Genomic DNA, 21853 nt, shown 5'->3' on the forward strand with positions numbered 1-21853 from the left:
CAATCTGATAATGCAATAATATACATCACTGACAGCGCCCATTTTTCTGCAGAATTAAGCTGCCAGTTTACTTCAGAACTGCTTGTCAGATGGTTAACTAGCTACCGCCCTCTACCCCACCCCACCTCTTTCCGACATCTGTTTAGCACATTAACTTCTGATACATGGCGTACATTTTGCTGATAATACGTCTGTACTGTATTGGCTGAAGGATCTTCACTTGTAATGGAACATGTTTTCGGAGTGTTGTTCTGTTGTTTGTATGAACCTAGTGATTATTTGCACTGCGTTCTATTATATTGTCAGAAAATCCTATTTTGTCTGCTCAGACAACAATCCAGCTGGTTTTGTAATAACTCACTTTTTAACCATGTGTTTTGGTTATTTGGTTGATGTGAAATTAAGACAACAAGAAGTTTTACAGCATCAGAAATGAGCAACATTTATTTCCACTTTTTGTACATTAAACATGCACATCAATAAAACTAAAATTGATCATATAAATACCTTTACTGTAATACTGTTACAATAAATATGGCTCAACATATTCTAGGTTAAATAAAAAACAAACTTCAATATCAACTGCTGTGCGACACAAGGAGACACTCTCAGGAAATACTCTACATGTCTTCTCTTTTTGCCAAAATTTTTTCATCCCAGATGATGGACCTGTTCGGTGATTGTGCAATTATTAGGATTGAGTTCTAAATTTATGTTAAAATATGTAACAGATATACGAAAACGGATGTCCATCTCATAATCTCTTATCTGTACAGACTGCACTGTTTTTGTCACACGTACCATTTGTGCAAACATTGACGAAGTAGTGACATGCCTTTCGCCAATTTGTGCTGGAGAGCGGAGGTGCGCGCAGACACACACACACACACACACACACACACACACACACACACCATACACACACCCAAAGATCCTAAATGTGCTCAAAGAATTTATACTTTTATAGATTTTAAGACTTAAGTTGTAAAAAATGCCAAACATGATACTGATTGAGAAAGCGTCGTGGAAAAGGGGACCAGACAGCGAAGAGATTATGATACAGCTGTGATTCACATGTACAGCAACACATCAACACGTCAACAGCCATATCAAAAATATTACATACAGTACTTTAAAATAGATTACCAAGAAACTCTTAATCTGATCACGTGCAAAAGTAAACACACCTACTCTTTCACAGAACTCCCACGCACAACGTTAATCGTTTACATGATATACAATGAGTAATTAATGTATAGATAGTAATAAATATCAACACACAAATATGTCACTTCAGCCTCAGTAATGGCTTTAATTTGATGTCGATGTCAGTATAACGTCATCCCATGCACTATCTTTATCTTTCCATTTCACAACACCCTTAGAAATATACTGCTCTAATCTTGTGCTTTCTTAACACTTAAAAACCCAAGTGACAGAAGGTTTGATGCGATTTATGCCGATAGCAATGATTAGATAGATGTTCAGTGGAACATAGTATTTAAAAAAAGGAAAGAAAGTTGAGAGGCGGTTTATTTTCAGTGGCTAAAGCTATACTTCACAGCATAGTGGGTGGTAGCAAAGTTCCAAAGTCCAAAGATTCAAAGTCAATCAAATATTGCGCGGTATCAATAACAACTAATGATACAAATAGTTATAAACCTTTGTGAAAATAGACAAAAACAGAGAAAAAACACGTTCAGTAAACTGTAAAAACCAGGAGAGGAGCCGTGTCTGTGTGTTTCCCTCGGTCTCAGAAGCTAGGCAAATGGCAGTAAGCCTCCAGGGAGGACAACAGGATGTAGACGAACCAGAGGGAGAGGAACATGAAGAAGGTGAGGAGCTTGGGTGTCCGTGGGCCCCCAAGCTCTCCGCCTGACACGCTGGGACGCCGGCGGTAGAGCAGCACCATCACACACACCAGCGCCATGGTGGTGAAGACGGTGACGGAAAAGGCCAGCGAGCCTGGGTCCACCTTGAACACCTGTCCTTTGGACTTCCAGTAAACGGCAGCGATGGTCCACGCCACGCCGATGCCCAGGAACACATTCACTGCATTGCTGCCCGTCACGTTGCCGATGGAGGCGTCCGCGTATTGGTCCTGTATGGCAGCCACTTTACTGGCAAATGTATCTGTAAAAGAAAGAGAGATATGAATTAAGCATGAAGAAAGAAATAGGAAACGGGTCATTTATTTTTCCAAATCAGCTTTTGATGGAGATTCGTGGTGTGCACAGACTCTGACAGGGACCCTCCCTTAAACACTCAGTTACCAGGGACTTTAGAACAAATATTGCAGGTAATATGAAATTAAACAACTCATCGGGCACAACGTGAGCCAGATCATTTAAAATAAGCCACGAGATATGGAGCATTAAAAGTTAATCTGTGTGGTAGAAAATGGGTACAACTTTATAATAAGACACCTTTTAGATGATTGGTAATAAGTACGGAAGGAAAAATAAATTGCATGCCTTCATTAGGTCGCGATTCCCAGGATCACTGAAGGAGTGTGAGGGCTAATGACCTGTCAACGCCTCATTTTTATATTCTAATCCCTGTGCTGTGGCAGTGTTTAGGAATACAATTAAGCAGCACAGAGAGGCACACAAGTGACACAGGATTTGTCTTTGTTTACAACTTGTTAAGACAAAAGCTCAGGAGAGAATTACTCTGACAGCACAGGCGTAGGCCGAGGTTACACAAGTCTTCCCAGGCAGCTGCTTTTCCTGCACGCACAAACCCCAAGAGGAAACCCAGGAAAAGTCTAACGTTAGAGCCGTTAGAAACCACAGACGCCCACCTGGAACAGAGGTGCCGAGGGCCACGAACACCACAGCGGTGACTGAGTCTTTGAGACCAACGGTGCAGCCGAAATGAGAGGCCAGGTCCCCGGTCACAGCCGTCAGAACGCCGATGAGGGAAATGGACACGATGAAACAGGCCCAGCCGTTCCAGTACTCAGTGGGGGGGACAAAAGCGAAGAGGACTTTCCAGAAAACTGTCAGGAAGTGCATAATGTAATCAAAGCAGGACGGCAGACGTTCCTCCCCGCTCTCTTCCTCGTCATCGTCACCTGGCAGGGACAGAATAGATGCGTGAAGGCCTGCAAATTACGTACCGAGACGTGCTGCGTCTGCCTTATGTTTTGACATCTGAAGGCCACATCCTGCAGTGTGGAAAACTGAATCAGACCCGAGAATGAGATGTTAAGCATCATCTGATCTCGCTGTGACATCACATCTCAGTTCCTGAATTAATATTAAATCATAAAACTTTTTAATAGTTCTGGCTTTAAGCTTCAATCAAGCTTAGATACCATGAAGATGCCCACCTCCATTACATTTAAGCCATTTGACGAATGGGTGGGAGTTAACCTTTTCAGCTCATTACATTAAATCTGTAAATATAGCTATGACTCAGTGATTGAGACATACATATCGACAGGAAGCATACTTCATAGACAAGCTTCTGGTCTATATATGTCTATGTCTGCATAAAAATGTGAGTGACCTCAACTAGCGAGAGAAAGAATGAAACTGCGAGACAGGAGTGTATTAACAGATTGACATGCTGCATGTCAGCTTTTAGCCCCAATGCTTTGTGCGCTAGTGCAGCACCGTAAGGTTCAAAAAGCCAAGTGAACGGCTTTTGAAAGAACAAAATAAAAGGGGTTCACCATACCACATTTGTCTACATAAAGACTTCAGAGCCATTAATTGTCCAGGCAGAGCTGGCCAGTTTAGTTTTTATGTTGAGCCACATGAGGAATTCTCCACATCATGCATTTTTAATAAAACGTCTGGGTTAAAAAGAAGCAGCAAATAATAAAATATATTAAAACAGGCTGTTTTTGTATTCTTTCATTCATTATCCATTAAATCAGGCCTTATTATTATTATTCAGCCAAACTGGAGCATTTCGGATTGTATTTAACATGTATCTATAAAATAACAAGAAAAACAACAGAAGGAGCTGGGAGGCCAGATCCAGCCTGCAGACTCAATTTTCCACAGGTCCGGTCTCAGAGGGATGAACAGATGAAACATTTCGCAAAGCTGCGACTCACCTGCACTGACAGTGACCGCACTAACAAACTGCTCTCTCCAGCTGCTGCTGCCCACCACCAGAGCCAGGTTTGTCTTCTTAATCAGCTTGTCCACTGTGCTCTGCAGACGGCCACAAGGACACAGAAAGCAAAAGGACAGCTTGGTAGTCGCCATCTCTGTACAGTTACGCAATATACAGTATTAATATCATCTTCACACTGTCATATGATGCTGATGTGGTAAATTAAGGTGCAATTAACCGAGTCGCTCCTCCCACTGTGGTGCACAGTGAGTCACCAAAAGTGATGCAGGGGAGCGAATAAACTCCACTGTATCCCATAAAAGAGGCAAGTCGCCATCATAAAGCTGCTTCACACCAGTGCAGAACGCAGAACTGTTAGTATTAGCACATGAAACTGTAAAGTGTACGTGCAATATCATGTTACAGCTTGAATCTGGTCTTAAAGGGGAACACCACCAATTGTATACATGAAGATTAGTTTACTTTTCCAAGATTGTGACACAAAACAGTTGAAAATTGGCTCTGACGGGAGCGCTTTAAAGGCGGAGGGGCCAGCCGTGGTGGGAGGCATTATGTTTTTGGGTTGTCCGTACGTCTGTCCATTTGTCCGTACATACGTACAACTCGGCACGACTCAGTGGTTAGCAGGTCCGTCTTTCAATCAGAGGATCGGCGGTTCGATCCCCGGCTCTGCTAGCCCCGGTCGATGTGTCCTTGAGCAAGACACTTAACCCTGAATTGCTCCCCGTACCTGTGCCTACGGTGTATGAATGTAAGCCACTTTGGATGAAAGCGTTAGCTAAATGAAATGTAATGCACAATTCTCAATATCTCAGGAATGTCTTCAGGAAATTTCTTCAAATTTGGAAGCAAGGATGAAATGATTAGAATTTGGTAATCAAATGTCATTGTGACGACACGTTTTCTGGCCATAACTCAATAATTGATATGCTACTTCTACAATTCTGTCCAAATGTCTATTAAAATGATGAAGTGATCACATTTTGGACAACATTGATTTAAACTGCAACTTCACTAGTTGGCATACAACCATGAGGCGGTAATAGTTGTTTGAGTCGTTTTAAATCTCGGGCTCTGCTGCATCAATTTTGAGAATTTATTTGATCTCTATTGCAAAAAAACCAAAACTTCTATCTTTAAGGCAGCGCAATACAAATTTGATGGAGTGGCCCTTTGAATTCTGCATTACGTTTATACGATACAATTAGTTACATGCACTTCACCAATAATCCATTACGTTAGAGTACAAAGTAAAATACGAATACCCCAAATAGTGTGACATAACAGATATTGGTGTAAGAGTCAAAAATATCAATGTTTTATTTTGTCACCATGGACCAAAAACTGAGGATATTTAATAAAGAATGATGCACTCTCAGTGTCTTCAAAATATTGATGTCCAAAGAACTGCTTTCATGGATATTCAGTATGAAGACAAAAAGATAAATATTCTAAAGACAAACTAAATATTGGCATTCATAGCTGCTTTTGAGAAGTATTGAAATAAGCAAACATCAGTGAGAAAGGTGAGTGTGGTAAAAACAATGTTTTAAAAGCTTGCTTATTTTACCTTGAATTCATAGGACTCCTCAATTACCACCTCGAGCTTCGTGTGCTCGCCCAGACAGGGGCAGCCCATCTTTGACACGTCCTCCGAGCCCACTGCTGTCTTGTTGTCGTTGGTGTCTCCTGTGCCAGAGAGACAGGTGTGTAAACTATCAGCCCGGTCGTCACACATGGGGAGGTACCGCAAAGCAAACCCCAACAAAGCATATAAGGATCACATGGGACGTAAGGATTAGTGTTAAAACATGTGCTGTGAAATGAACACATCAGTTATATGTACAAGTACGGCCTGATTCATTTCAGGTAGTTTAGATAAAAACAAAAATTCCATTTTAGTTTTTGATCCTTCCTAAAATGCTCTTTGCATGAATCCAATAACTGCTGTATGACCAAAGCAGCTTGATTATTTCGTGGACGTGACGTTGTTGACTTAATTGAGTTATTTTTGAGTGGGCATGCCTTTATTAATATCAATATCACGAATTTGATGGAGAAAAATGTCATGGATGTGCGGATATTAGCAATATTTAAAGGATAAAATACAGAATCAGAAATGAATTGTGTTTAGATATTCTTTTGCAATATTGTCAGCCATTACAATACTTAAAAAAAAAAAATATATATATATAATTGATGTACAACTGCGTAAGGTATATACAAAAATGAACAAATTATGAATAACTCCTTTGTGCCTTTTAACTCTCACGTTGAACTTACTTCTTGAACTCGAGTGCAGCAGTTAAACCTCAAGTCCTCCAGCATTAAGCATGAAATGCACCAAAGGGACTTAAGAGATCACACCTCAGAGTTTGTATTAATGAATATAAACTGCTCCAGACCAAGAATTCAAACTTAATATAAACGACCGAGGATGTGAAATAATATTCAGTCCAGCCGTATAATGATGAGGAAAATCTCTCTGCTGCTGTGGCCTCCAGCTGCGTGCTCAGCTCACCGTGTCTCGTTCCCACATCCAGCAGGATGGGCTCCTCCAACACGACTGTGAAAGTCTTGTTCTTCTCGTATTCCTCGTCATCAATGACCTTCACATTCAGCATCTTCCTGAAAGGGGTCAGAGAACAAGGAAAGGATGGAGACAAATAGAGATGCGTGATTTAATTCATTTGCATTATTTAGGAAATATCAGCAGCGATTAATATGCTTTAACCCGCAGTTTGCATTTGTTACTGCCTATAAGGAATTGTGAAAATATTGTGTTGGAAAAAAAAAGATGGAAAAAAAATTGTGTTGGAAAAAAAAAGATGGAAACTGGAGATTTGTTAGAAATTAACAAATAGAAAATCATAAAGAACACTAAGTAAAACATTATATATATATATATATATATATATATATGTGTGTGTGTGTGTATATATATATATATATACATATGTGTATATATATATATATATATATGTGTATATATATATATACATATGTGTATATATATATGTGTGTATATATACACATGTGTATATATATATATATACATAGGTGTATATATATATGTGTGTATATATATATATGTATACATATGTGTATATATATATATATGTATATATATACACACATATATACATATGTGTATATATATATATGTATATATATATATACACACACATATATACATATGTGTATATATATGTGTATATATATATGTGTATATATACTGTATATATATGTATATGTGTGTGTGTATATATACACAACCATGTATATACATATCATATTTCCCAGCACCCCACAAGAGGGCGGACTCCTTCTACACCATTAATTCCATTAAAGCGCAAGAGAAACATAGAGAGATAGCCCACACCTCTCCCACACACTTCAACCTAGTCATCGGAAATTGGATTATGATCCTGTTCTCAGTGGAAATCAAGCACCACCGATGTAGGAATCCATGCAGGGTCAGGCCAACTCTTAAGACATATTTACAAAACACAGCTTTTGTCCTGTGCTACTAAAACATGTAAAGATGTGGTGTCAAACTGGCCGACATATTTGCCTTCATTCTCCTACACTGTCACAGTGAGTCTTTCTCTCCCTCTCCCTCCATCTCCCTAATGATATGTGGGTGGCTGTCTATTTCTGTCTACTCATGTACACTCAGAATTCGACAACACGGTGGTAGAGCTTTTTGCTTGCAGAAGAGAAGAAGTTTATTTTAAACACGAGTGATACGTCATCTGCAGTCTAATGTCAAGAAATGTCATACCAGTGGGAGCAAAGGGAATCGCAGCCTACAGTCCTCACAATGGAAAAAAACATAGTTCATCTTTTGAACAAGATGTTATTTCTAGTGCGATCTGCACAAGGACACAGTAAATTTACTTTAAAGGATCGTGGAAAGGCCTTAAAAATGAAATGTGGATCAGTTGCTATGGACTGTATTCACATAGCAGTCATTTTTATATAAGTCTACATCCCATTTTAACCAGAGTCTGTTTGTCCTTCTCATGTGTATGCAGATGTAAAGGATATAACAGGCAGGGATTAAACAAACATTTACATTACGCAGACCTCTGGCTAAAATATAAGCTATAAATGAAAGGCTGTCCAAAAGCAGCAGGGAAGTAGGTCCACCTACTGCAGCCATTTAAATCTCAACCTCTGCCTGAGTCTAATAGCGGGGTGATAATAACACAACAAGTGAACAGACCAAAATGTCCCGCAGATTGCAAAACGGGAATAAAAGGTGAAGGTGAGATTCATTTTATGATGGAAGTTTTGCAAATAAAATAGTTTTTTTTTTCCTTCTTCACCTGGTTGCACCTGAAGTACAACGAATGAAAACCTACTGGCTCGTTGAAATAATAATAAAAGTGAGCTATGAGTCAACAACAAACCCGCATAGACCGTTGTGTTAACAGGCTGACGGCCAAAGTTGAACACTGTAGAGTCAAAAATCAATTCAGTTTGGATTTTTGATAAATTAGGAATCAATTCTGAATGTGCCAGAACTCTGAACCCACGTCCAATGACGCTCAATAAAGCTCATTCATTTTGGTAAAGAGTGTGACTGAAAAATAAATATGTGTTCACAGTGTGGTGTTTTTTTTCAGTCAGTCTTTTTGACTGTGGAAATGTGAATATGTTTCATTAGTGCATTAGGTCGCTGGACTATCCTGTTGAATTAAGGCTGAGCAGAGGCAAAAGCAGCCGGGGCCCTACGGGGATATGGCACTCCGGTTAAGACTGTCACCTCTAGAAAAAAAGGGGCAGGCAGCTATGTGAACTTTTTATTTGGAGTTTCCCGGTCCTCCACTTAGTGCGTCGGATGCTCCAGTTTCCTCCCACAAGCTAAAAGACATATCCAGTAAGTCATGACAACTGGAGTCTCCAAACTGCCCACAGGTATAAGTGTGAGTGATTTCATGCCTCCATGTTCCCCCTGCACTCTGCATGCCGGGACCGGCCTCCTGAGAGACGGACAAAGAGGACGCCAGTAGGGAGAACGAGCGAATGCAGAAAAGCACGACAGTATTGCAAATGTCTACGACTGAACAGGGCGCTGCCATTTAGTTGAAGGATCATGGCTCAAACCAATATGTCAGCATGCTGAAGGGTTTTTGAGCAAGATACCGGAACTCTACCAGCTCCAGAGAGACCGCATTGTAGCTGAAGATGAACACAAAGGGAATAAAAATGTTTCTCTTAAAATATGACCGTTGTATTATCTCTACTGTAAAATGTTGTTGGGTATATCATGTACAGGATATTTATATAGAAACAAAAGGTTATTGACATTGATGATGATATACGACTCATATATATAAACTTGCAAATATTGTGTGGCAACATAATTAAGGGCTGCTGAATGATATTTAAACTAGTGAGCGAGGACAATTTTAACATATAACACAAGCAGCTATGTCATTCAGAACTGCAGAAATAAGCGTCCCCATATTTAAACAATAGTGCGACGGCCCGCTTTTTACTCCATCTACGAGTGCAGCTTTTGGGCTTGTTCAGACTGCCACCTCAAATCGTTTTTCTTCTTCTTCAGTATATCCAGATTGTATCCAGTTTATAGACTTTATACAATATGGATGTAGTCTCTGTGACGTCACTAGTGTGTGTGTGTGTGTGTGTTGTTATCCTAGCTTATGCTTGCTCTGTTGACATAGCCGGGCCGGCAGGTCGCGCCTTTAGTGCATGTGATTGGCCCCTCTGGCTAGCTCACCACTGCTTCCACATGGCGCTGACACGCCGTGGCGGGACGCTGTCCTGCTGCAGAGCGATATTGATGTTGACTTATTCAAGCGTGAGAATAGTAAAGAATATCAGGGTATTGATTTTCCTCTTCGGAAGTGATCTCCTCACATCTCTCTCATCTTTCAGCTTATATAAGCGTCCCCGTTATCCACCTCAGCCTCAACTAGTGTGTAGTGCCACACATTTTGAGGCGCTGACGGAAACACATACAAGAGGAAGCAGACACACAACGCATCAAAGGGTCTTTGCAGATCTTCCTCTAATCCATAAACACAGAATGTAAAACGGTTCAGCCTATTTATTCTGGCTCAGAGGTTCGTGTCTGTATCATAATCTATTTACTGCAGTGCAGAATTTAGATGGTAAATTATTACTTAACTGCACGCCTGGATTTTAAACCGTTCCTCCTGGCTACACGCCAAAAGCTTAAAAAACTAGCCTTCCTTCTCTTTTGCTCCTCTGCATATTCAAACATCGACCGGGACTGGCATATGTACAGAAAGACACGCAAAGCAAGAGACACTGTTACACACACACACACACACACACACACACACACACACACACACACACACAGAGCTGCCTGGAGGCCTGCTGCCGAGTGTCAGCTCTTTGTCCCGAGTGCCCGGGGAAACACTCGGGTAAGAAAAGCCAGCTTTGTTTGAAGGATGAACTTTGGCAGCCTGCTGAGCAGTAAGATATTGGAAGATACACATTTAGCACGGAGCATTTGCAAGATTGTCTGCATAAAGACACAAATACACGCGTGGATGCTAAAAGCCCAAAATCCTTTAACCGTGATGCGGTTTCACCTGCATCTTTTAACAGGACTGACGGAACGCTCCGAATTAAACAAGCTCATGAAATATTCAGTCCGACTCGCGGATCTCACTAAAGAGGGAACAAAATGTGGTAATGTACAAGTGTTAGGTCCTTGAACATCTGTTCAACAGGGAGCTTTGGCTCAATTGGCTCATTGTCAGCTGCCTTTCATTCTCTAAACTTCTTAGGTCTCTAGATTCAAAATACAGCTGGCTAGAAAGATAAGTAAGCTGCTGTGATTTGACCCAACTGGACGTGGCCATTCTCTGACTCAAGATCTGAGCCAGACTTTTTTACCTCATGATCAGAGTGCCCCTGCATTGGCTTTTAAGTCCTTGTTTGCTATTCAAAGGAGCACAGGAGCAGCGAGAAAGGCTTTGGCGTTTCCCCCGCTGCTTTTGGGTTTCCTTTTCATCCGTTTTCCCAGAGCAAACTGTCCTGCTCTGTTGGGTCCTGCTCTCCACACTCCTTCCTCTCCTGCTGCACAGCGGCTGTTGAGAGAAGCATGACTCCAGATAATATGAAGTGTGCAGATGCTTGTGCCACTGTCAGCTTGCCACAGTCAGATGAAAAGAGTCTTGGCTCAGTGGGCGAGGATTTTATCTAACACTCAGTCTCCATTTGAATGCAGATACAAGCTGCCAGCTTGTAATTTTCCTGCGATGCACTAGTGTCTCATTAACCAGCTTCAGATGCCGCCTGCGCTGTGTTGAGAACTTGTGGGACTCCTTTAACCCTCTTCACTCTCCTTAATTGCTTTTGATGCTCAAGAAGCTCTTTCTAGTTCCCCTTTGGAGCGACATTTTGTTTGATGTGGGTTTAAAGTGGATTCGGCGCACAGACATACTCTTAGAAATACACACAGAAGAATGGCACAAAAACCAAGAAAACATGCAGATAAATGTGCACAAGCAAACTGACAAACGCACAGACGGATATATAATAACATCTAACCTCACTGCGAGGTAAAAAAAAGACAAATAGGGAGATCTGCATTCCTCTTTGACCCAGCGTATTCACCTGCCTTTCCTCCCACTCAGCCGACCTACACAATACACCTACACACGAGCCCTGCAATTCTCCTCACACGCATGCATCTGACACATTTTATTCCTTTGTTTTGTCATTTGGTGTGCTGTAAATCATTTTTGATTTGATGAGCTTGATACACAGTACAGTGCATTTTCTTTTTTAACTAAAAAAGCTAATCACTTCTGTGGATAATTGCCAGGTCCTCTGCTCGTCATAAAACAAACACAAGTGTGTACTCGCCATGCAGCCAAAGCTTCCACACAACGTTGAAGAGAAAAGATGGGAAAACATCCCACTTTCACCTCTCTCTCTCTGTACTCTTCATCCCTGCTCTTTTTATATGCCTCTCTCTGCTGGTGCATCCACGAATCCTTTTGTTGAAAATATCACACGTTTTTTTGGCATACACCTGTTTCAGTTGCTGCTCAAACCTCATCCCCTCTTCTGCCTGGTTCTCTTTCTTCTAACATCCACTCGCTTTGTTTTCTCCAGTGGAGTTTTAATTTCTCTGAATTAAAATAACCTGCACAAACATGCTGTGTTAATTCATTCATTGGAAGCTTCTTCTTCTTCTTCTTCTTCTTCTGCTTCTTCTTCTTCTTCTTCTTGTTTTTCTTCTTCTTCTTCTTCTTCTTCTTCTTCTTCTTCTTCTTCTTCTTCTTCTTCTTCTTCTTCTGCTTCTTCTTCTTCTTCTTCTCCTTCATTTCAATTGTTTCCTCTTTTACATCATCTCCATTCTTTCATTATCTCTCTCTCTCAATGATATCCTCTTATCCTCCCACGCCATCGCTCTGAAAAATCTAAACTTCTCAGAGGCAACGTATCTTTGACTCATAGAAATAGTCCTTTTATCCTTTACCAGAATAGATCATTTACAGTAATCTAGCAGGACTGTCTAACATGCCAACGTGTGGGCTGTGATGTTTGACAAAGAGATGAGAAACAACCAAGTCGTCACATCAAAGAAGAAAAGGGAACAGTTGTCACTCACATGGTCTCATCGTTCTGAAACTCCAGCTTGCCGGACACCTCCTCGTAGTCCTCCCCGGCCTTGGCGGTGCCCTCGACCGTGTGGTAGGGCACCGCCACCTTCCCCCTCGCCCCGGACGTCCGGTGAACCTTCACCTGCATGTTGCCGATGCTCTCGCTGACCCTCGTGGAGTTGCTCTCGAACGTGAAAATGCCAGCGTGGTCGTCGTCATAGATGGTCACCGTGGCGGTTGGAGCGCTGCCCAGGGCCGCCTTCGGAGGAACATGGGAGACACCCACCGTGCTGTTGCTGGAGGTGATGGAGCTTGGCTCCAGGACGGAGACCTCAGCCCGGTGCGCGATACGTGGATTACTCAGGCGCACGTAGAAGTGCTCATCCTCTTCAAAAATATCATCATCAATAACGCCGACAGTGAACTCTTTTGTCGTCTCACCAGGCTTGAAGACCAAAGTCCCCTCAGCGAACTCGTAGTCTGAGCCGGCGTTGGCAGTCGCATCCTCTGTACGGTAGTCCACCTGCGCGGCACATGCAAAGATGTTTAATATTTATGGAGTTTAATAAAAATCTAATTATTAATATAAATAACATTTTTAAATTGACCATAAGCTTTTACAATCGTTCCTATTACCTTCACAGTGCAGCCACTTTCTCCGCCATGTCGGGTCACCGACAGCTTCAGTGAGCCGCAGTTCTCAAAGCACTGGTAGTGAGAGGTTTCAAACTGCAGGTAGATGGTGTGGGGATCTTCCTCTTGCCCAGTGGCCTCATGACAACTCACCACCTTCCTGGCCTGGTCAGCGGCGTGCTTTTTCAGGATGTTCCCGGCTCCGATCATCATGCGCGTGGCTTGAATGCGATAGAAGGCCCGGCTCTTCTGTTGTTGGACCAGCACTTGGTAGTTGGCAATCTCAATCAGCTGCTCCATGTCTTTCTCCGGGTGCCTTTGTTTTAAGTCTTTAAGAGTGCGAGCCATCTCCCGTCGGGCTTCTTCCTCTTGAACTTGCTCCGCACTCATCCCTCCACCTTCCTCCACCCCCTCCAGCATTCCATCCAGAGCCTCTTTGGGGTCAGTGTGGGAGTTCACACCCGGACCGTCCATCTCCAAGTCCATTTTAGTGAACATGGCATCTCCCTCCGACTCGATGATAATGCCACGGGTCGTGTCGGCACGATACCGCTTGTGGACGTACTTGTAGAAGAGCAGGCGCCGGTCTGCAATCCAGGCTTGCAGCACACAGACGGGGAAGAAGAGGAAGGTGAGGACGGCCTCCCAAACCTCCACCTCCCCGGGGGAGACCACAGAGAGAATGATATACAACCAGATGTAAGCGAACACGCTCCAGGAGGCAGTGACAAAAAACACCCGCAGGTGCTTTACCTTGCGAGTTTCATTTTCCGGCACCACGTAGACACAGATAGCGATGATAATGAACATGTTGAATGCAGCGCTGCCCACAATCGTGCTGGGACCCAGAGATCCGGCCTCAAAATTATGACCGACCACTTCAATGAGGGAAAGCAGGATCTCCGGTGCAGATGAGCCCAGCGCCATCAGAGTCAGGTTGGATACGGTCTCATTCCAGATGCGTACGGTAGTTGTCGTCGTCTCCCCGTTGGGCTTCTTGATCGTGATCTCCTTTTCCTGAGAGGTGATTACTTCGATAGAAGACATGAAGCGGTCCGCGACAATGGACATGCCCAGGAACATGTATATAAGGGCAGCAAAGTAAACGATGGCGCGTGCCACCTTGTCACCCACCGCAGGGTTTTGGGGGTTCCACATGGGCAGCACCACGCCCTCGGAGCAGTTTTCGGTACTGGAGCAGTTGCCCGGTGTGCTGTCAGTGTCTTCATGGCTGGCGCTGCCCTGGGAGAAATGAGTGACTCCGGGGAGCAGAACCAGCAGAAAGGAGATAAACATATATGGCGAGGAAGGGGGAGTGAACTTCAAGATACTCTTGTGCAGAGACATTGCAGCGAGATGATGCTCGGAGTCTTCTGATGCCGGAGTTCAATCCACGTCACATGTGAAGAAGGTCTATCCAAATATCTGAAAGACAGAAGAATAAGAAATGTGCGTGTAGGATGAGATCGTCACAATCCCTGCATCAGATGTTCACCATTCAGGGTTATATTCCTTCTATAACCTCGACAAGCATATGACATCACAGAAGTACTCACAGTCATACCCTTCTGTATGCAAATGACGTGGGATCCAACAGTTTTGTTGGTCCGAGTTTGGAAAGCTAGAAATATTGGCACCTACTAATCATTGAGTCATTGGTATTGAACCCCCTTGTCCAACTCCCACACATATATAATGTGCTCATATAATATTTTCGGTGCTAAGCAGCGGTAGAAATGTTACCCTCAGCACCTGTAGTATTGAGGGAAAAAGTGACTCAGTCCACCATGCACTGTCGAGTTAGAGGGGATTCTAAAAATAATCTTCACTGACAGCATAACAAGGTTGTTATGCTGTCAGTTGTTCAGCATCCCAGACCTACCGATAAATATTATAAGATTATTCTAAGGAGAAACAAATCCTGCTCTCTGATGAAAGTGCAGCATACCTCTCAACTACAATCTGTAATATGTTGTTTAATGCTAACAATGTAGTAAACACCTTTATTTTGCATTTTACACAAGACATTTAAACTATGTCAGGGTAGCAGAGTGGCCATAAACAGCTCGAGTGAACAATTCAGGGAGCACAGCATCAATGCTGTCCAGAGGATTAACATCTGCATTGATGTGAACAGAGAGGAGGAGAGGGGGAAAGCACAGGAATGCAATCTGCTGCTTCTTAATTAAAATTGCAAGACCCATCTCCATCTCAAAAATAGGTTGCCTACCTACAGCAGAAGAGATTTGACAATGCTGCATGTACAGCACATGCTCTCATTGACATGCAGCATGAGAGTAGCTGCAATCTCCCCTTTGACCTGCATAACTGGAGTGCACGTTTCTCATCAATTTCAGGGTGAAGCAGAGAGGCAGAAATTAAGTTGTGTTTGTTTGTTGCCTTATTGCCTTGTTGCCAAAAGACAAACAGATTATGTTTGTGCAATAACAGCTTTATGTTGTAACTCGACACATTTCTGCTGAACAGATAGAGTGAAACGTCAGCTCGTTCAGCACCATGGACAGCGACTCCTGCAACCACAAGGAGCAAACACAGTGAAACAAGAAACGAGTGGTCCTCAGTCTGGTTTTCAAAATGTTTCATAATTATTCAACAAAGACATTTCAGAAATTCCTGAATACTGGCAATGGATCATATATATACATATACATATACATATATATAGATATAGATATATATCTATATATATATATATATATATATATATATATATATAGATATATATATATATATTCAAGGCAAGAGTACACAATCGTGGTGGTATATATATACATATACATATATATATATATATATATATATATATATATATATATATATATATATATATATTCAAGGCAAGAGTACACGATTGTGTACTTCATCAATGATTCCTTTCTATAATATAATATAATACTGCCTTCATCGGGCACACAACCCAGCACAAATTTTGAGTGGGTGACGTTTCTATGGTAAAAGCAAGCTCGCCAAATGGGTTGTAATACAGGAATAAAACAGCACAATGGAGACAAAAGGCGTCTACATTCTAGTGGTGCGATAAACAGTTCATCAATATGCATTCCTCTCTGAAATCACCAGGTAGCAACACACTAAAAAGGTACAGAAACATAGAGATACTCTGTCTTGTTTCCCTGAAGAATCCTGGATTTATTACTTAACGCAACTCCCAAGCATACCTTACCCCCCCTTACATTGATAATTTGAGATCACCAAAGACATTTAATAGATTCCAAACATCCTGCTCTCCCACTACCGAACTACAATGATCTGCATTGCTGATATTTAACATTCATTTCTTGATGAACCGCCTCCGTGAAAGATGTATAACACTAAAACGCCCAGCAAGACAACACTTTTCCATTTAATTAAGTTTCTCATTTAACCTTTAATAAAATTCCCAAATTATCCAAATCTGAAAAAAAACTGCCTCTGACCCAATTAAAAATAATGATGATTTAATCCTCAAATGTGTTCCTGTTTGCTAAGCAGAGGTCTCAGGTTGGCAAGTAAACACTTCTACATAATGAGTCACACTTTGATGCCAGCACTCGTTTTGTGAGAGATTGTGTTTTATTCCTTTTCTTCAAATGGTGGCAGTCTCAATTTGTAATCAGACTCCTGATAAATGTAATTTCTACCATCTTGGGGAATGAAAAGTCATGAAAAAACTAAACAGAAGCAGAAGCAATGTGAACAACAACATAAAAAAACCTAACTGACTGTTTGCAGACAACATGGATTCCTTGAGCAGGTGTTGAACACGAACATAATCAATCAACAGAGAGCTAAGCAAAAATACATCCAACATGTAGCCTTCATTGGTTTGCATGCAGCTCCCTGTATGAGCGTTGGGGCTCAGCATAATGGAGAAAATCCAAGATACTCGTGCAGGAGAATATATTGAATGTTTTTATATCTTCTATTTTTAATATTCCAGGAACTGCATTACTCACCTGGGTGCAGTTGTCAGTGAGTCAGCTCAGTGTGGAAGTTATGGTCTCAAGAGATGAACTTATCTTTCATATCGCTCTGTGGGAAGACATGTTATCTCGAATGAGTTTTATAATCACCATGAAAACTAGCCTGAACGGATTCCACATTAGAGACTTTTAAGAAGCTTATTAAAAGCCAGATTTGTGGGCCAGTTTAGCAACTGGAGTAAAAAACACCAATTGTGTACAGACAAATTCAAAATGTTTAAATCACAAATGGGTTCAGGGACGACTAGATTATTGGACAATACAGATGCAGGAGAAAAAAGAAAAGAAAAAAAAAGCCGACAAATAAAACGGCTCCATTTGGTGCGCACAGCAGTGTCCCGGAGATACTCACGGAAAGACCCGAATCGTGCGTGGACCCCGGTCTCAGTGAGGCTCCCCTGCACCACTTCACGAGAGGAAGACACCCCGTGTGCCATCCACCCAGCAGGCTGCCGTGATGCTGTTGGCTTGTTGCTCTCCACGGTGCTTCTTCGCTATCTTTCCTTCTGACAGGTAGCCGACCTCAGCAAACTTAACACCGCCGGATTAGTTGCTTTTAATACATTTCCTTCGCTTCACGCTCGGCGAGACCTTCCGTGAAACCTAAGTCATTTAAAAAAAAAAGAAGAAGAAAAAAGCCCAAATACGTGTTCAGTTTGATGCTGTCCAGGCTAACGTTACGTGCAATTGTTGATGCGTAACATAACACATTGAATTACGGACTCTCTCCTCATTCCTCCCGCTTGTATCAGTCAGAAATTCTTCCATATATATAAAATCAACACAAAAAAAAGCTTTAAGGATGTTCTTTTCTCGTAAAAAATAAATAAACTGAGTGAAGAAAAAAAAAAAATATCAAAAAAAAATACCCTGCTTGTTCTGCCTGAGCTGGATAACGCAGAACCTAACAGGACTGTATATGAGAGTAGGCGTGAATGAATGGTGAAGGATCGAGAGGACGCAAAAGCACACAGCACACGGATCAGGACAAGATGGATATCAAGCAGAGGGATGCTGGCAGACACGAAAGAGGAGTGTGGTGTTATGCAAATGGAGGTCTTGTCTTACTCTTCTTGCGGTGGGCAGCGTTGGCACAAGACGCGATGAGCGAGAAGGACGAGCAGTAACACTGCAGAAACAGGGGAGGAGACGTTCACGAACAGCGCGGTACACGCGCACGGCTGGTCCTCCTGACTGCGCATCAGGAGTCCAGGATGAATGACCGTTTCTCTCTCCTGAATTCTCATGATTCGCTCAGTTTTCGTGTATTAGCCATCATGAACAGATGAACCTCCCGTCACATAAAAGCTACATATATGATATTCGAGTCAAGGACTGCTGCTTGTGGGTCTGTTGTGTGTGTTGTTGTTGTAATCTGAACAGAGACGGAGTAGAGAAAAAGACACGTATTCGGAATTGACCCTGAATTCTTGAGACGTACCATAAAGCTGGCAGAAGAACTTGAGCTACCATTAAGGAGAAATCAAACTAAACTTGACTTTAAAGAAAAGAGAGAGAAGGAGAGAAGAAAGAGGTGTGTATAGCATTCATGTTGTTATTACACATGCAAAACAAGATGACTGCAGGTGAGACAACTTTGCCATCCTGAGCCTTACACAAATAAGAGGAGTACAATAATATGTAAAGTTTGGCCTTTGGGTGGTGCCAGAGAAAACCCCCCACCAACATTATATTTAATTAAGGTCATTCTACGGATCATGCAGAGTACCACTCAGACTTTAAAGACAGTTAACAGTATAACGTCTGACAAAATAACCCAGATGATTGATGTCATTGTGATGTCATCAGGGTTGTGCTCTGGTAAACCCAATCTGAGGCTCAAGACTAAAATACGAGCGCTGTTTGAAGAAACAGAGCGTTCCATAAATGAGTTAACGAACTGGTAAAATGGATGCAAGAAGAACGTATGTATCATAATGCAAAAATAGCGCCTCTACGCAAGAGTGTATTGTTAGTGTGGATGCCAGTGATTATGATGAGACATGAGTCTAACAATATGCCCATGATTATACAGAACACACAGGCGATAATAACTAAGGTTAGCATTTAGTGAAAATATAACCCAGTTGGAGAGAGCGGTGCTCTGAACAACCGAGTGCTTATGGAGCTTGGACTGACTTTAGCAACACACCCTTAGACTTCTAAAACTAATAATATATACTAAAAATAAATACTGTTATAGTCTTTTGGCATGGAATTTAAAAGATGAGCTTAAACGATGAGCTTTAACAGACAGGGAAAGTCTAATAGGTGCAATCAAGTTGCATTATGGTAATTGTAGACTTCAGTGTTTTTCATTGTTTTTCAAATGTATCTTTATGAGTCCCCTAACTTTATGGAAACGCTATTCTAAATCTCTGGATCATCCTTTAATTAATCAAAAGAAGTATTAATATTGTCAGAAGTGGCTAAACCTTCATTAATCTATTCTGTCCTGGCAACTTATAGGCGTCCGTTTAGCTGTTATAATTCTAAACATGCTTAAAGGTATTATTTCAACATTCATATTCTTATAATTAGGGCTGTATCATATTTTCATTAATATGATATCAATATTTAATTTCTTAAATGCCATGGTCATCATCAATACGGGTATATTGCTTGACAATTAGCATGCATGCTTTTAACAAATGACATGTCACATTTTAATGCTCACATGCTTTGTTTTATTATTATTAGACATATTAGATAAGTGGCAATTCTGACCTGATGGTGAATCACCACCATCATTAGCACCAATCCACCGGGTACTATTGATGTCTGTATCCAATAGCCTCCACCGGTTGTTGACTTTGGAAATGTTGAACTGCTGACGTCCTGCATCGTCATCCCTGGAGCGACGCTGACCAAAACAAAAAATATATAGCTTTCATCTGGAGGAAATTAATTTAGTTTTTATTGGTGGATGATTGCCTGCAATAATTGTAGAATGGAGGCTGTGGATCTCCCACCTGTAGCGATGATAATGGCAAACCTTGGAGAGAAATAAAAGAGATTAGACTGAGATCTGGAGGACACTTAACGCCGGGGGAGGGGAACCACCCCAAACAGCACGAGGAGGTGCAGCACACTGGAATCTAAAAGAGGACTTGGCTTAAAATGACACGATGAAACGTGTGGAAATGTTTGAGCTGTTACGCGTGGAGGTGCTTCACTCGAGCGAGACACTTACCCAACTGTGTCACTCCAACACACCTTGTGAGGACCGGAGTCTTCCACAAGTTGCTAGCTTGACAGCTGGGCGTACTGACAATATCCATGTTCGTTGTTTATGTTCACAAGAATCATTTTGGGGCCGTGGCTTTGGAGGGAGGAGGGCCTTTTAGTGTTGCCACCTTGGCGACTTTTGAGGCTACTGCCGATAGCTACTTTCATTGCAAAAGAGTTAGCAACACTGGGCTGGGCTTTTCAGTTGGATAATTGAAATAAATCTAGCATGCTCTTGATAGTTTCTCACAGTTACCGAGCCTAGCTTTAATATCAAGGGATGGACTCTCCCATGTGTGTTGCAAATGTATGGGTCGCAGCCTCAAAACAAGAATTCACATACTCAAACATATTTAATCAGAATAAATATGTGCATGAAAAAGAAACGCGTTCAGTGATCTTTTAAATGAAAAATGAACATTGACATACTACTAAATGGGGGCAGATTCAGATGTATGTGACGAACGCTTATGAGAGGAGGAGGTGCTACTCAGGATAACCTGTGATACTGATGGGTGCTTCTCTAGATGCACAAATTATCACAATCTCCAATGTGTTCAAATCAGCAGATATGTCTGTATCAACAATGTCACTATCCATCTTTCATGTTTCTCTGACGCTGTTATTCAGCACCATGGACAGGTCCTCAAACTCCACTGAGAGAAAAAGTATCCACTCGGTGGCCATTTTATAGTTTTTTAAGGTTCACTTTTTGGTGGTATTGTTGGTAATATGTAAATTCAATAATATGTTTATTATTCAGGTCACAGTTAATGGTGGTGTTGTACTGAATTACATTATCTGTGAAGCGGCTCTAATTGTGTGTCTTCTGTACAGAATGTTAGAAAACACCTGTGAATATAATGCAGTCTAATACAACTCCATTAATAACTATGATCTCAATAGTAAAACATATACATTAGGATTAGATAATGCCTCTTCGACAGTGTCAACAACAACTGAACGTGTGGGTTTCTGTGACTGAAATAGAAAGTTAGAGGCTCTGGGCTTTTTAATTGGTTAATTGTTTGGTTCACTCCTGTTTCTAGCAGCCGAGGACCATTGCTAACCTCAGGCCCATTGTGTCCCCAGCTGCGTTGGAAATGTTTATTCATGTGTTCATTTCCTCCCATCTTGACTACTGGAAATCTCTTTTTACCTGCCTTAGCAAAACTTCCTTAAATCTTCTAAAATTGGTCCAACATGCTGCTGCCAAGCTTCTTACCAAGTCCTCCAAAGGTCTCAAGCTACTCCCATTTGGATTTATTTACCCTGCCG

The 21853-nt window shown here is 41.6% G+C and overlaps 1 protein-coding gene across 10 annotated transcripts; it reads right to left on the reverse strand.

Annotated features, from left to right (window-relative positions):
* Positions 1 to 420: 420 nt before the first annotated feature.
* Positions 421 to 18478, reverse strand: slc8a4a (solute carrier family 8 member 4a). 10 transcript variants are annotated; one of them, XM_034550161.1, is made up of 10 exons: positions 18416 to 18478; positions 17700 to 17950; positions 17321 to 17396; positions 13350 to 14771; positions 12722 to 13236; positions 6614 to 6720; positions 5663 to 5781; positions 4070 to 4169; positions 2804 to 3076; positions 421 to 2133 (listed from the first exon to the last, which is right to left on the reverse strand). In XM_034550161.1, the coding sequence occupies exons 4-10, from the start codon at positions 14691 to 14693 to the stop codon at positions 1754 to 1756; spliced, it is 2838 nt and encodes a 945-aa protein (XP_034406052.1). In that variant the 5' UTR covers positions 14694 to 14771; positions 17321 to 17396; positions 17700 to 17950; positions 18416 to 18478; the 3' UTR covers positions 421 to 1753. The 10 variants fall into 10 exon arrangements, with proteins under 10 accessions (XP_034406052.1, XP_034406058.1, XP_034406059.1 ...); XM_034550167.1 differs by lacking the exons at positions 17321 to 17396; positions 17700 to 17950; positions 18416 to 18478 and having other exon boundaries at positions 1754 to 2133; positions 5663 to 5798; positions 6619 to 6720; positions 13350 to 14543; XM_034550168.1 differs by lacking the exons at positions 17321 to 17396; positions 17700 to 17950; positions 18416 to 18478 and having other exon boundaries at positions 1754 to 2133; positions 5663 to 5778; positions 6605 to 6720; positions 13350 to 14543.
* Between the last annotated feature and the right edge of the window lie 3375 nt (positions 18479 to 21853).

Source organism: Cyclopterus lumpus, chromosome 14, assembly GCF_009769545.1.
Source record: "Cyclopterus lumpus isolate fCycLum1 chromosome 14, fCycLum1.pri, whole genome shotgun sequence".
Taxonomy (NCBI): Eukaryota; Metazoa; Chordata; class Actinopteri; order Perciformes; family Cyclopteridae; genus Cyclopterus; species Cyclopterus lumpus.